Below are 17,026 nucleotides of genomic sequence, written 5' to 3' on the forward strand. Positions count from 1 at the left end.
GCTAAACACACACATTCAGCACTGCTTCATCACGCCAATAGAATGCATTGGCCAGCACTGATTGGCCAGAGTACGGAATTCGGCCAATCAGCGCTGGCTCTGCTGGAGGAGGCGGAGTCTAAGGTCGGACCTGAATGGAGACTGGTGTGGAGCGATCTTAGACTCCGCCTCCTCCAGCGGAGCCAGCGCTGATTGGTCGAGTTCCGTACTCTGGCCAATCAGCACTGGCCAATGCATTTCTATGGGGAAAAGTTAGCTTGCGAAAATCGCAAACTGACAGGGATTTCCATGAAATAAAGTGACTTTTATGCCCCCAGACATGCTTCCCCTGCTGTCCCAGTGTCATTCCAGGGTGTTGGTATCATTTCCTGGGGTGTCATAGTGGACTTGGTGACCCTCCAGACACGAATTTGGGTTTCCCCCTTAACGAGTATATGTTCCCCATAGACTATAATGGGGTTCGAAACCCATTCGAACACTCGAACAGTGAGCGGCTGTTCGAATCGAATTTCGAACCTCGAACATTTTAGTGTTCGCTCATCTCTAATTAGGATCACTTGATTGCAACGTTGCACTTTATTTTCCAATTCTGTCCTCCATTGTAAAGATAAGTTTATAAAAGTGATTATGCAGATGAGCATAATGTATGAGTAATGTATCTTGTAGTGTTATTACTTCCATTTGCCCAATCCTGGTGACAGATGCCCTTTAAGGCCGAGGTCAATCATTGCAGAATTTTTTTTTATTTTTTTATTTATTTTTTATTTTTTTTTTTGCTGCAGTTTTTTGATCCAAAGCAGAGAGTAGGTCCTTAGGTTTCTCCTTTCTGTTAAAGGGCACCTGAGCGTTCTTGAAAAGCTGAAATATCTGCAGGATCTTGCTAAGCAGTCTGTGATATGGCTGTCTAATTGCTGGTCATGTGACACAGCCGAGGACCAGAAGGGAGTGCATTACCTTCTCTACAGTTTACATCATATACCAAGACACGCCAGATAATAAAATCTGCGTCAGTGCTATGTTAATAGCCAGACTGAAAAAAATCCCTCATCTCCATGTAACTGTTATATCTGTAATGGGTTAGCAGAGATGAATGTCTTTTAACTGTTGTGCATTATGAAAACTGGCTGAATTAAGCTTTAAGCTACAACAGACCAGAAGGAAAATCTAGAAAACCGCAGGTAGCATATTTTGATATTTCATCATGTTGTGCCAAATCATTCAGCTCCTACATCTGATCTCTGATGAATATCACCATGTTTAATCATCCGTCTTATTAAAGATATTGATGAGATATACTTGACTGTTTGCTATTTACTAACCACAGCGACAAAACTGCTGTTTCCTGGATGGAATTGTATCATAGCTATGACTCCTATATACAGAGCTTGTAAACACCTCCTTACATTAGGTTTTACTTGCTTTTTACAGGTACAGGTGTTTGGGCTTTATTCAAGAGAAGGATTACATGAGATATTTGACTGCCCAATAAAGGTGAGTACATTTCTCTATCCGCATTATAATCGCATCCATTTCTTGGTGTTTTATACTTTTCTGCTAGGTACATTTTTATTTTGGATTAAATACTTATTAACTATTCTATATCTTCATATCATGTCTGTGAATAGATCTCATCCCTGACAGTTTGCAAGATGATGATGATGCCTTTTAAAATAGCCATGTGAAATCTTTAAAGTGCTAATATGTTGTCCACTGTATTTTAGCTGCTATTTGGTTAACAACGCCTATTACTCGATACAACACTGTAGCTTACAACAAAGCCGCAGCGTGGTCACACATGGACAAACGCAGAGATGGCATATCATGAAAAGCTGGTCATCTTGTGACGTACATATCTGGACAGTTATTCTAAAATGGCATGACCTCCTCCTAAACTCCTTTGTTACTAACAGCAAAGCAGAACCCTGGTGTGAAGTATCAATCTGAGATTTTGTCTTGGAGACTCACTGGGTGCCTCCAGCACATTGACAACCATGTCAGTCACATGAGAGTGGTAACCAGAATGGCTCAATTGTAGTCACAGCTATATGACAAAATAACTGTGACAACAATATTGTTCATTTCAGTGATGGCAACATCACCCAATACCAGCCTAGAGGGTACTTGGCAGTGCCAACCAGAATGTATCGGTCTCAGTTACCACCACCCAATTACATCCTAGAACCCGCATGACAGTGACAACCAAAATGGCACCATCACGGTACTGCCACATCACCCAATATCATCCTAGTAGCCATCGGGCAGGGACAAGCAGAATGTCTCTACCTTGGCGATGGCCACATTGTCCAACACAGTGATAGCTGCTTTCCTACTAGAATAGTCACAAACTCCCTTAAAAGTAACCGTCCTAGCCTCGTATGTGAGGTTATAGGTAGAAGTTATTCGCTGACTACAATAGACTTGCATGCTCCTTTGGTAAATGTTGCCAGTATTAAGCAGGTACTACAATATCTACTTGTGCCATTGGTGATGGTTTGGAATCCATTTACAAACCGCATGTACATGTCATGTACTGACTGCAGGAAACGCGCAGCACCTCCAAGTTGCTATTGCACAGATTCCTCGGCTGTTACAATAATTCCTGATAGATACATTACATTAAGGAATTTCTGTATGTGCAGTTTCCTGATACACAGAAGCTCTAAGTACTGGTCATACAACATGAGACAGATGCAGTTTCCCATCTTGCTCTATATTTTCCATGTAATGTGGCTGTGAGAAAATATGAAATCTAATATTTTATGAGGTGGAAAGGTAAAGTAGTAGTTCTTCTCTATGGTAAGTTTATATACTGTATATAATACAGTTCTACAGTCGCCGTTCATTAGTTTGTATAGCATAACTTTCAAGTATATTGGGTTTTGATTTAAAATGATGAAAATCCCCCAGCATGTAAAACCAGGAGCGGATACCGGCGCAGAAAATCATTAGTTATTGGGCTGCTTCCTGCTTTATGTGCAGCTCTTAAAACTACAATAAAACATAATGTTGTTCCATAAATAAAGGAGTGCTCAATAATGATCTCTCTGCCATATCTTGATATCTCTGTCTGTTCTCCAGGATGCTTCAGTGGAGCTTTAGCCGTCTCTACATGGCGCTCATATTGAGAAGCTCATTAAAGCAAGATGGCTTGTTTTCACTGGCTAATAAAATGAGTAATATTCCCATTTAACAAGCCCATAGTACTTTGTAAAGTGTAAAATCTTTGTCATACCTAAATTAATATATATAGGATGGCCCTACAAAAGGATTTTAACCTTTTAAAAATGTCTATAAGCCTGTGTATATCTGTGATGGAAAAAGTATGCAGGCCTATGGATTCAGGTGCTGGTTTCAACCCTTTAACTTTCTTACTGTTTTGTTGACGGAGATAGATTAGGGCTCTTTATTTTTGGGTTAAGTTGTATTTGTTATTGGTTCCAATGTTTGTTATATATGGCTTAATCACTTTTTGTTGCTCTTGTTTAAATTTTTTTTTTTTTATTGCAAATATATTATTTTGGCCATTGCTGTGTGTGTGTGTGTGTATATATATGTGTATATAATATATATATGTGTATATATGTGTATATAATATATATATATATATATATATATATATATATATATATATAATCCTCTGGAAAATATATATATACATATACATACACACATACGGTTTTTGGACAGAAGGGGTGTATATGCACGTTTAGATGCCTAACAACATGTTTGTTTTTTTATTTTCTTTTGGTTTGCGTTGTTTTTTTTGTTTTTTTTTTTTAAATGGAAAGGTTGAAATTTTTTTTTTTTTTTTTAACTTTGTATTACTTATTCTTTTTCTCTTTATTTTAAACTTTTTGAAAAATATATAATTTTTTTTTTCTCTCATGTACTGTCCTGCAAGGGGACTTGAATCTGTGTAACAGGCATCAAACAATGGCCTCCTGGTTTCCATGGCAAAACCTAGGACCCCACAATCTTATTGTGGGGGATCCATGGGGGGGGGCAGTGAACTCGTAACCCCTGGATATCGTGATTGCTGTTGGTTTAGGAATCCAGGGGGTTAATCCTCTGGAAAATAAGCATCTTCCGACTCCGGTGGCTATTCCTGAGTATTTGTGATTCTTAGCCAAGGCATTACGGAGCCGAGCGCTAACTATACACTCAGCAAAACATAATACAGGTTGTGGGAATGTGTCACCAGAATATAATGTATTTTTCTAAAACCAATTTTTTTGGGCTAAACTGCGGAGGGAAATGCTTCAAAGTAAGATTGTTTTTGAAAAGAGAAGTGTTACAGGGGCTCTATCGGCAGAATTACGTTGTATGAAGCCCACATATGCGTGGATAGTCTTTAGAAAGGCTATTCAAGCACCGCTGATCTTATTTAACACCCCCCTGTTCTAAAATAAATATATAAAAACTTATATGTAAATCAGACCTTAGCGTGCATGCTGGGCGGTCGTGCTCGATCAGACGTCAACTTCTGGCACACCTTCCTCTTTCAGCGACGCCCTCCAGTCCTGGCTCTTCCCCGGCTTCATCGTCATCTTCTTCCGGCGGTTCAAATCCAATTGGATCAAATCCAGCGCGTGCACACTGCCATTAAGAAAAATGGCACCCGAGCATGCGCAGCAGCTCCGGAGGGAGCGCTACTGCGCACGCGCCAGATTTGAACCAATCTGATTTGAACTGCCGGAAGAAGACGACGACGTCGAAGCCGGGATAGAACCAGGACTGGAGGGCATCGCCGAAAGAAGAGGAAGGCATGCCAGAAGATGTCGGATCGTGCACGACCACCCAGCATGCACACTAAGGTATGATTTACATATATGTTTTTATAGTTTTATTTTAAAATGGTGAGGGGGGGGAGGGGGTTTAAAATAAGATTAGCGGTTCCTGAATAGCCTTTTTAAAGGCTATTCATGCATATGTGGGGCTCGTACAGCATAATTTTGCTGATAGAGCCCCTTTTAATACTTTATTTTTTGTAAATTAACATAATTAAATGAACTAAAAAGAAATCTAAATAAAAGCAAAGGTTGTGACCATCCTTTTGCAGGAAGTTTTTTAAGGTATGGTATGACCCCCATAGAGCCCTGATCTCAACATTATTGAGACTGTATGGGATTACATGAAGACAGAGGGATTAAACAAGCCTACATTCAAAGAACATCGCCTGGTTAGTTCTCCAAGATGTTCCATGCAACCTCCCTGCAAAGTTAATTTAAAAATTGTGTGCAAGTGTATCTAGAAGAATTGATGCCAGTTTGAAGACAGAGTGATCACAGCAGATATTCATTTCATTTAGATATCTTTTTTTGTTCATTCACTTTAGTTTAGTTGACAAAAATAAACTATTAACACTAGAGATGAGCGAACACTAAAATGTTCGAGGTTCGAAATTCGATTCGAACAGCCGCTCAATGTTCGTGTGTTCGAACGGGTTTCGAACCCCATTATAGTCTATGGGGAACAGATACTCGTTAAGGGGGAAACCCAAATCCGTGTCTGGAGGGTCACCAAGTCCACTATGACACCCCAGGAAATGATGCCAACACCTCTGGAATGACACTGGGACAGCAGGGGAAGCATGCCTGGGGGCATCTAACACACCAAAGACCCTCTATTACCCCAACATCACTGCCTAACAACTACACACTTTCCACATTCAAAAAAACCTCTATCAAAGTGGGAAAATACCTGGAAACCTTCTTTACTCCCCAAATGGATGGACACAAACCCCAATTTAAGCTCAACAAACAGTAACAACCACCCCTTTAAATCACGTTCCCCATGACAACCACAAATGGAATAGGCAATGGGAATTCCAAAAGCCCTCACCCTTAACTGTCATTTTGAGTGTGTGTGTGTGTGTGTGTGTGTGTGTGTGATGTGGTAAGACCTTCCAAAATTCACTTTTCTAGCCCTTAACATGAGCCCTTCCAAACAAAGTTACATGACCTTAAGCTGAGCTACCAGCAGAGATTGAGGCCCTTGGCATGAGTAGAGCCTTGCACCAGCGGTGTTTTTGGCACTTAGGGTGAGTTGAGCCTTGTACCAGCGTGTGTCCCTTAACATCAGGCGGGCCCTAAGTTCTGCGCTTTGCACAAAAGTTCCACATTAACTAGGCTGAATGGTACAAAGATTAGTAGGCCCGAGAACCAGGAACAGGTCTTGCAATGGCTGTCGGATAACGCTTAAAGCACATTGTCCACCAGCCAGTCAGCCTCTACCTCCTCTTACCCAACAGTCTTGTCCTCCTTCCACCCAAAATTCCCAATCTTCCCAGAACAATAACCCCAACTGTCCCTGCTCCCCAGAGCTGTTCTCCCTTCCTTTGACTGTACCGCAACCTGCCCCTCCATTTCGCGATTCCACGGACCTAACAGACGAGTATCTGTGTCCAGATGCTCAAACACTAGAGTCTCCTCCATTCCATCTCCGGTCGATTTGGTGGCGGATGACCAGCAACCCACCCTCATCGACGACGATGAGACGCAGTTGCTGTCAGGGCAGCCAGTTGACATGCGCATTGTGCAGGAGGAGGAGGCGAGACAGGAGTTGGAAGAGGAGGTGGTGGACGACGAGGACACCGACCCCACCTGGACAAGGCAGATGTCAAGCTGGGAAAGTAGTGTGGATGTTGAGGCAGGTGCAGCACCAAAAAGGGTAGCTAGAGGCAGAGACATGTCCAGAGGCAGAGGTCAGCTGCTTTGCCGAAGCCAGGCCAGACCCGGAATGTCCGAAGATGTTCCCTTTTGTACCCAGCCCAGAAAAACTCCCCCATCGAGGGCACGTTTCTTGAAGGTGTAGAGTTTTTTCAAGGAATGCGCCGAGGACAGATATAGTGTCGTCTACACAATTTGCCTCTCGAAATCGAGTAGGGGCCCTGAGAAGAGCAACCTGTCCACCACTTCAATGCACCGTCATTTGGAATCCAAGCAATGGAATCAGTGGCAGGCAGCAACGGCAGGACAAACGTCGCCCGCCGTTCATGCCACTGCCTCTGCTCACAGTGCTGGCGATGCACTCCAGAGGACGAGCCAGGACATCACTTCATCTGCCTCCGCCACTTTGTTGACTTCTCCCTCATCCTCCCCTGTTTCTGTCTTATCTCCTTCTCCTGCACCATCAAAGGCACCATCAGGCGCTTCTTTACAACAACCCACCATCTCTCAGACATTGGAGCGCCGGCAGAAATACACCGCTAACCACCCACCCACGCAAGCCTAGAACGCCAACATCGCTAAACTGCTGGCCCAGGAGAGGTTGGCGTTCCGGCTTGTTGAAACTCCCGCCTTCCCGGACCTGATGGCAACTGTGGCACCTCACTATGCCGTCCCTAGCCGTCTCAACTTCTCCCGGTGTGGCGTCCCCGCCTTGCACCAGCACGTGTCACTCAACATCAGGTGGGCCCTTAGTTCCGCGCTTTGCTGCAAGGTCCACTTGACCACCGACACTTGGACAAGCGCCTGTGGTCAGGGATGCTGCAGTGCTTATCTTTAATGACAGGCAGGGTGAATGTGGTGGAGTCTGTTCCCCGGGTGCAAACTGGGGTGGCCTATCTCCTCTCCCAGGCCAAAATTCATGGCAGGAGTAGACTGAAACCCTACGACGCTGCAACCTCCACCACAGCTACTAGCGGCAAACGCTAAAACACTGGTGTGGGGAGACGTCAGCAGGCGGTGCTGAAGCTCATCAGCTTGGGGGACAGACAGCACAGTGCCTCCGAGGTCAGGGATGCCATCCTGGCTGAGATGGCATTTTTTTTTCCCTGCTACACCTGGGGCCTGGCATTTTTACGCCTGTGATAATGGCTGGAACCTGGTAGCGGCTCTGGAGCTTGCCAGCCTCCAACACGTTCCATGTTTGGCCCACGTCTAACCTAGTGGTGCAAAGTTTTTTAAAAACATACCCAAATGTACCGAAGCTACTGTTGAAAATGCGGCGCTTGTGCGCCCACTTTTGCAAGTGCACAGGAGTCGCTGCTAGCCTAAAAACACTCTAGCAAGGCCTACATCTGTCCAAACACAGGCTGTTGTCCGTCATTCACACACGCTGAAACCCTACAATACCATATCTTGAGCAGGGTGTGTGAGCTGCACAGACCTTTGATGGAGTTCCATCTACAAAACCCAAGGGTTCCTCAAAGTCAGCAACCAAAGTTTCTGCACCATGAGTTTCCAGGGGTGGCAGAGTTATGGCTAGGGGAAGAGGCATGGATAGGGATGATGTCTAGGGGCAAAAGCAGTGTGGATGTGGAGGCAAGCTAAGCAGGAAAAACTGGGGGTACAAGCTAAGGCATGGACTGGGGTGATGTCTAGGGGCAAAAGCAGTGTGGATGTGGAGGCAAGCTAAGCAGGAAAAACTGGGGGTACAAGCTAAGGCATGGACTGGGGTGATGTCTAGGGGCAAAAGCAGTGTGGATGTGGAGGCAAGCTAAGCAGGAAAAACTGGGGATACAAGCTAAGGCATGGACTGGGGTGATGTCTAGGGGCAAAAGCAGTGTGGATGTGGAGGCAAGCTAAGCAGGAAAAACTGGGGGTACAAGCTAAGGCATGGACTGGGGTGATGTCTAGGGGCAAAAGCAGTGTGGATGTGGAGGCAAGCTAAGCAGGAAAAACTGGGGGTACAAGCTAAGGCATGGACTGGGGTGATGTCTAGGGGCAAAAGCAGTGTGGATGTGGAGGCAAGCAAAGCAGGGAAAATGGTGGCTAGAGGCAAAGGGATGTCCATAGGCAGCAAGGGCAAAGATGCAAAACTCTCCCGTTTCAAGAATTTTCCTGACTTGTTTCCCCACAAAACATTCCTGGGAGGAGGGCTGAAACACCACCCTCCTCCTCCTCCGCTGTTAGATTTACCCCAGCTACGAGCTGAAAACGCTGCAACACTGGTGTGGGGAGACGTCAGCAGGCTGGGCTGAAGCTCATCAGCTTGGGAGACGGACAGCACACTGCCTCTGAGGTCAGGGATGCCATCCTGGATGAGATGGCAATTTGTTTATCCCCGCTGCCCCTGGGGCCAGGTTTTTTAGCTTGTTGGAGGGCTCTGGAGCTTGCCAGCCTCCAACACGTTCCATGCCTGGCCCACATGTTCAATGTAGTGGTGCAATGATTTTTAAAAACATACCCCAAATTAGCTGAGCTAAGGGTGAAAGTGCGGCACTTGGACACCCACTTTCCCAAGTCTACAGTACCTGGAGCTAGCCGCAATACACTCCAGCAAGGCCTACATCTGCCTGAAGCACCTACTGTTGTGCGAGGTCACCACACGCTCTAACCCTAGATACCGTATGTTCAGCAGGGTGTGTGAGCAGCAGAGACCTTTGATGGAGTACCAGCTACAAAACCCAAGGGTTCCTCAGAGTCAGCTCCCTCACTTTCTGCACCATGAGTTTCCATGGGTGGCAGACTTATGGCTAGAGGCACAGGCATGGATAGGGGTGATGTGTAGGGGCAAAAGCAGTGTGGATGTGGAGGCAAGCTAAGCAGCAAAAACTGGGGGTACAAGCAGCCGGTGACATCATCACTGACAAGCACAGCTGTCTGTCAGCTGACAGGCTGACTTTCACCAAAATGAACAGACAATGGATAGACTCATCATATACATGTCAGTTACATGACAAATTTAGTGCAATTTGCAAGTCCAAGATGGTTTGGAGATCTGCGGAGAGGAATCTCACCACCTCTTGCGGGTGCCATCATTTGGAAGGCAAGCCCTGGGCTCAGTGGGTGAGAGCAAGCGCAGGATAATCGTCGTTTGGCCTGGCGGCCACTGCCTCTTCCACTGTTGACAGGGCTGGCGCTGCAGTCCAGACCAGGAGCCAGGACACCTCCACATCTGCCTCTGACACTTTGGGGAGTTCACCCTTATCCTCACCTTTTCCTGCCATTTCTCCTTTTGCCCGCGCCATCATGCGCCTCTTCCCAGCAACTCCCCATCTCCCAAGCCTTTCATTTCATGCTAAAGTACAGCGCAACCCACCCACATGCCCAAGGCTTCAACGGCCTCATCTCAAGAAATCTGGCCCAGGAGATGTTGGAATCCCGGCTGGGGGACACTCTGCCCTTTTTGGGCAGAGTGTCTACTGCGCCACCGCACTGTGCCGTCCACACCAGCACTTTCCCCCAAACATGAGGCGGTCCCTAAATTCAGCGCTTAGCCCTAAAGTTCCATGTGACCAGTTACGAATGGACAAGTGCATGCGGACAGGGACGCTACCTTTCAATTTGGGCACAGTGGTTGAATGTAGTTGAGGCGTGGACCGGGTCGCAAAATGTGGTGGCCTGACTTGTCTCCCCACACAACATTCCTGGGAGGAGGGCTGAAACACCACCCTCCTCCGCTGTTAAATTGACCCCAGCTACGAGCTGGAAACGCTGCAACACTGGTGTGGGGAGACGTCAGCGGGCCGTGCTGAAGCTCATCAGCTTGGGGGCCAGACAGCACACTGCCTACAAAGTGAGTCATGCCATCCTCGATGAGACGGCAATGTGGTTTTTGCCACTGCACCTGGGCCCAGGCATGTTGTCATGTGTGATAATGGCCGTAACCTGGGATTGGCTCTGTAGCTTGGCAGCCTGCAACATATTCCATGCCTGGGCCACGTTTTTAACTCATTGCTGCTAATCTTTTGAAAAAGGTACCCCAATGTTCCTGAGCTACTGGTGAAAGTGTGGCGCTTGTGCGAATAGTTTTTAAAGTGTATAGTTGCCGCTGCTAGCCTCTATGCACTCCTACAACGCCTGTACCTGCTGGAACAACGGCTGTTGTGCGACGTCTCCACACTGCTGGCACTAAACATATCATGTGTTGAGCAGAGTGTGTGAGCAGCACAGACCTTTGATGTAGTTCCAACTCCAAAACCCTCGGGTTCGTCAAAGTCAACTCCCTCAGTTGCTCAACCATGAGTGGCCATGGGTGGCAGACTTATGTGAAATCCCATCCCATCCATTGCACTGGACACGAAACATTAGCATGCGCTCAGCACAACTTCGGATATGGCAGATGCGTTAAGCAGGGTGCAGGGTACAACACAGACCAGGCCCGAGCACCAGGAACAGGTGTTAGAAATACTGCAGCATCTGCCATTTCCTTCCAATTTTGGGGTTTTGGACCCGCCACCGACTTGTCTGGACCTAAGTGGGGATCATGAGACACAGTTGCCATCAAGGCAAGCTGTGGTCATGTGCGGTTTGCAGTAAGGGGGCAGTGCGCAATTGGAAGAGGAGTTGGTGGATGACGAGGCCACCGACCCCACATGGACAGGGGTGATGTCTAGGGGCTAAAGCAGTGTAGATGTAGAGGGAAGCTAAATCAACAAAAAACCTGGGTAGAAGCAAAGGCATAAACTGGGGTGATGTTTAGGGGTGAAAGCAGAGTAGATGTGGAGGGAAGCTAAGCAGCAAAAACAGTGGGTAGAAGCAAAGGCATGCAAAACTCTACCCTGTTGGAAGACTTATTCCTAGGTCTGGAACACGTTAATGGCCCCCCTGGACAAATTACTGCCACTCAGGGGCCTAGTGTCACCAGGAGGGACAAGTATAGGCGCATGTTGTGGGAATACCTGGCCGACACCAGCTCTGTCCTCTCTGATCCCTCTGTGCTCTACAGCCTAAACTTATTTTCTCATCTTTTTTTCTGAACTGCACATCTCTTGCCTGCTTCCTTTGGGATCTTAGAAATGGTGGTCCACTTCCACAGATGGTAACTTCAATAGACAGTGTAACGGGAGTAGCTGAGGGATCGCTGTCTTAACCACTTTTTGGCACAAAATTAACTTCCAAAGCCAAATATGGTGCAAGTATATGATGCAAGGACACCTACACACCTATCTCTGACACATTGGGGAGTTCACCCTCATGCGCCCTTTTGGCCTGCACCATCATGCGCCTCTTCCCAGCCACTCCACATTTCCCAAGCTTTTCATTGCAGGCAGAAGTACAATACAACCCACCCCCATGCCCAAGCCTGTAACAGCCTCATCGATAAACTGCTGGCCCTGGAGATGTTGGTGTTTGTTTATGCTTCTGGAGACCCAGGCCTTCCGTCAGCAGATGGCAGCTGGGGCACCTCCCTATGCTGGGCCTAGCCGTTACTACTTCTCTTGGTGTGCTGTCTCTGCCTTGCGCCTGCATGTGTCCCATAACATCAGTCGGGCCCAGAGCTCTGCGCTTTGCTGCAAGGTCCACTTGACCACCGACACATGGACAAGCGCCTGTGGTCAGGGATGCTGCAGTGCTTATCTTTAATGACAGGCAGGGTGAATGTGGTGGAGTCTGTTCCCCGGGTGCAAACTGGGGTGGCCTATCTCCTCTCCCAGGCCAAAATTCATGGCAGGAGTAGACTGAAACCCTACGAAGCTGCAACCTCCACCCCAGCTACTAGCGGAAAACACTGTAACACTGGCATGGGGAGATGTCAGTAGGCCGTGCTGAAACTGATCAGCTTGGGGGACAGACAGCACAGTGCCTCCGAGGTCAGGGATGCCATCCTGGCTGAGATGGCATTTTTTTTCCCTGCTACACCTGGGGCCTGGCATTTTTGCGCCTGTGATAATGGCTGGAACCTGGTAGCAGATCTGGAGCTTGCCAGACTCAAACACGGTCCACGCATGGCCCACGTTTTCCAACTTGTTGGTGCCATGTTTCTTTGAAACCTACACCATTGTGCCTGATATACAGGTCAAAGTGGGGCCATTTTCGTAAGTGAGAACTAGCCTCTGCTAGGCAGAAAACATTCAGAGCACACTCCTCTCATCTTCGCACCGTTGGCTGGCGGAGGAAGACGAGGGGGTTGGAGTGGCATCTGATGTCCCTATCCCACACGAGGCTAGAGGGTGCACTTCAGTGCATCCCATTGCTTCACCACAAATGGTGTGAAGGGGAGTGGAAAATGGAGGAAATGGAGAGTGACCCTTACAGTTGGGGCCAGCAAAGGCATGCCAAGTAACACACTGGCACACATGGCTGACTTCATCTTGGGTTGCTTTTCAACACATATTTCACATCATGAAGAACAAATAATACTGGATTTTTTCAAGCCTCGAACCCCGGTCTAGGTCTAATGTCTGTTCCTTTCTTATATTAGGGGAGAGGGAAAAAAAATTACTTCAGTGATACGTTTAGCGTACATAGACTGACTATTAATGTGTATCCCACTTAGTGTTGTTAGGGTTACACACCGTCACAACCTGGCTAAAGCTTCTATAGCTGTTAATAAAGTCAACATAACTTTACGGTATCCAAAAAGACAGCTGGTACCGACAGAGAGCAAGACAAATGTCACCCAAAGCTGTGAGCTCTGAACACCCACAGTGACTTTGGCGTCATCATCATTATAAGGGAGCGGGTGGTAATAAATAACTTGGCAGTGCCTAAAACCCAAAAAGCTTATACAACTATATTTACATTAAGATACACAAATGAAACTTTTCAGTAGCATGTCATGAGACAAGCTGATAAGCTCTTCCTTTGTGCAGTGCTATTTGAAAGTTAAACGCTGCCTTTATTTTAATTCTGGAGAAGGTGCAGACATTAGATTTAGAACATGTTGTCTTCATTGTCCAAATCCTCTATATAGGTAACGTGTTTTTCGGGCCGAGCTGTCTGGGAACGAGCTGGTGCAGCACTGACAACCTGGGTGAATATGGCAAGAGCCTGAGATGTAGGGTGAATGAATCCCCAAATTATTTGTGGAATTCCCAGTGAGACAATGGCACTGTATACCAGTATTAAAAATTGTGGGTGCACATAACCCCCATATATTCTTTGAATTCCCAGTGAGACAATGGAACTGTATAACAGTATTAAAAATTGTGGGTGCACATAACCCCCATATATTCTTTGAATTCCCAGTCAGACAATGGCACTGTATACCAGTAGTAAAAATTGTGGGTGCACATAACCCCAATATATTCTTTGAATTCCCAGTCAGACAATGGCACTGTATACCAGTATTAAAAATTGTGGGTGCACATAACCCCCATATATTCTTTGAATTCCCAGTCAGACAATGGCACTGTATACCAGTATTAAAAATTGTGGGTGCACATAACCCCCATATATTCTTTGAATTCCCAGTCAAACAATGGCACTATATACCAGTATTAAAAATTGTGGGTGCACATAACCCCCATATATTCTTTGAATTCCCAGTCAGACAATGGCACTGTATACCAGTAGTAAAAATTGTGGGTGCACATAACCCCAATATATTCTTTGAATTCCCAGTCAGACAATGGCACTGTATACCAGTATTAAAAATTGTGGGTGCACATAACCCCCATATATTCTTTGAATTCCCAGTCAGACAATGGCACTGTATACCAGTATTAAAAATTGTGGGTGCACATAACCCCCATATATTCTTTGAATTCCCAGTCAGACAATGGCACTGTATACCAGTAGTAAAAATTGTGGGTGCACATAACCCCAATATATTCTTTGAATTCCCAGTCAGACAATGGCACTGTATACCAGTATTAAAAATTGTGGGTGCACATAACCCCCATATATTCTTTGAATTCCCAGTCAGACAATGGCACTGTATACCAGTATTAAAAATTGTGGGTGCACATAACCCCCATATATTCTTTGAATTCCCAGTGAGACAATGGAACTGTATAGCAGTAGCAAAAATTGTGGGTGCACGTAACCCCCATATATTCTTTGAATTCCCATTCAGACAATGGCACTATATACCAGTATTAAAAATTGTGGGTGCACATAACCCCCATATATTCTTTGAATTCCCAGTCAGACAATGGCACTGTATACCAGTAGTAAAAATTGTGGGTGCACATAACCCCCATATATTCTTTGAATTCCCAGTCAGACAATGGCACTGTATACCAGTATTAAAAATTGTGGGTGCACATAACCCCCATATATTCTTTGAATTCCCAGTGAGACAATGGAACTGTATAGCAGTAGCAAAAATTGTGGGTGCACGTAACCCCCATATATTCTTTGAATTCCCAGTCAGACAATGGCACTATATACCAGTATTAAAAATTGTGGGTGCACATAACCCCCATATATTCTTTGAATTCCCAGTCAGACAATGGCACTGTATACCAGTAGTAAAAATTGTGGGTGCACATAACCCCCATATATTCTTTGAATTCCCAGTCAGACAATGGCACTGTATACCAGTATTAAAAATTGTGGGTGCACATAACCCCCATATATTCTTTGAATTCCCAGTGAGACAATGGAACTGTATAGCAGTAGCAAAAATTGTGGGTGCACGTAACCCCCATATATTCTTTGAATTTCCAGTCAGACAATGGCACTATATACCAGTATTAAAAAATGTGGGTGCACATAACCCCCATATATTCTTTGAATTCCCAGTCAGACAATGGCACTGTATACCAGTATTAAAAATTGTGGGTGCACATAACCCCCATATATTCTTTGAATTCCCAGTGAGACAATGGAACTGTATAGCAGTAGCAAAAATTGTGGGTGCACGTAACCCCCATATATTCTTTGAATTCCCAGTCAGACAATGGCACTGTATACCAGTATTAAAAATTGTGGGTGCACATAACCCCCATATATTCTTTGAATTCCCAGTGAGACAATGGAACTGTATAGCAGTAGCAAAAATTGTGGGTGCACGTAACCCCCATATATTCTTTGAATTCCCAGTCAGACAATGGCACTATATACCAGTATTAAAAATTGTGGGTGCACATAACCCCCATATATTCTTTGAATTCCCAGTCAGACAATGGCACTGTATACCAGTATTAAAAATTGTGGGTGCACATAACCCCCATATATACTTTGAATTCCCAGTGAGACAATGGAACTGTATAGCAGTAGCAAAAATTGTGGGTGCACATAACCCCCATATATTCTTTGAATTCCCAGTCAGACAATGGAACTGTATAGCAGTAGCAAAAATTGTGGGTGCACGTAACCCCCATATATTCTTTGAATTCCCAGTCAGACAATGGCACTATATACCAGTATTAAAAATTGTGGGTGCACATAACCCCCATATATTCTTTGAATTCCCAGTGAGACAATGGAACTGTATAGCAGTAGCAAAAATTGTGGGTGCACGTAACCCCCATATATTCTTTGAATTCCCAGTCAGACAATGGCACTATATACCAGTATTAAAAATTGTGGGTGCACATAACCCCCATATATTCTTTGAATTCCCAGTCAGACAATGGCACTGTATACCAGTAGTAAAAATTGTGGGTGCACATAACCCCCATATATTCTTTGAATTCCCAGTCAGACAATGGCACTGTATACCAGTATTAAAAATTGTGGGTGCACATAACCCCCATATATTCTTTGAATTCCCAGTGAGACAATGGAACTGTATAGCAGTAGCAAAAATTGTGGGTGCACGTAACCCCCATATATTCTTTGAATTCCCAGTCAGACAATGGCACTATATACCAGTATTAAAAATTGTGGGTGCACATAACCCCCATATATTCTTTGAATTCCCAGTCAGACAATGGCACTGTATACCAGTAGTAAAAATTGTGGGTGCACATAACCCCCATATATTCTTTGAATTCCCAGTCCGACAATGGCACTGTATACCAGTATTAAAAATTGTGGGTGCACATAACCCCCATATATTCTTTGAATTCCCAGTGAGACAATGGAACTGTATAGCAGTAGCAAAAATTGTGGGTGCACGTAACCCCCATATATTCTTTGAATTCCCAGTCAGACAATGGCACTATATACCAGTATTAAAAATTGTGGGTGCACATAACCCCCATATATTCTTTGAATTCCCAGTCAGACAATGGCACTGTATACCAGTAGTAAAAATTGTGGGTGCACATAACCCCAATATATTCTTTGAATTCCCAGTCAGACAATGGCACTGTATACCAGTATTAAAAATTGTGGGTGCACATAACCCCCATATATTCTTTGAATTCCCAGTCAGACAATGGCACTGTATACCAGTATTAAAAATTGTGGGTGCACATAACCCCCATATATTCTTTGAATTCCCAGTGAGACAATGGAACTGTATA

The 17,026-nt window shown here is 45.2% G+C and overlaps 1 protein-coding gene across 1 annotated transcript in view; it reads left to right on the forward strand.

The window, feature by feature from the left end:
* The window catches only part of VPS41 (VPS41 subunit of HOPS complex), a 192,154-nt gene that overhangs the window by 87,155 nt on the left and 87,973 nt on the right, over nt 1-17,026 (forward strand). Inside the window, exon 6 of the mRNA XM_075271178.1 lies at nt 1,429-1,491. Within this exon, the coding sequence (XP_075127279.1) occupies nt 1,429-1,491 (63 nt within the window). The remainder of the gene's footprint in view (nt 1-1,428; nt 1,492-17,026) is intronic.

The sequence above is a fragment of the Leptodactylus fuscus genome, chromosome 4, assembly GCF_031893055.1.
Source record: "Leptodactylus fuscus isolate aLepFus1 chromosome 4, aLepFus1.hap2, whole genome shotgun sequence".
In the NCBI taxonomy this organism is placed as follows: domain Eukaryota; kingdom Metazoa; phylum Chordata; class Amphibia; order Anura; family Leptodactylidae; genus Leptodactylus; species Leptodactylus fuscus.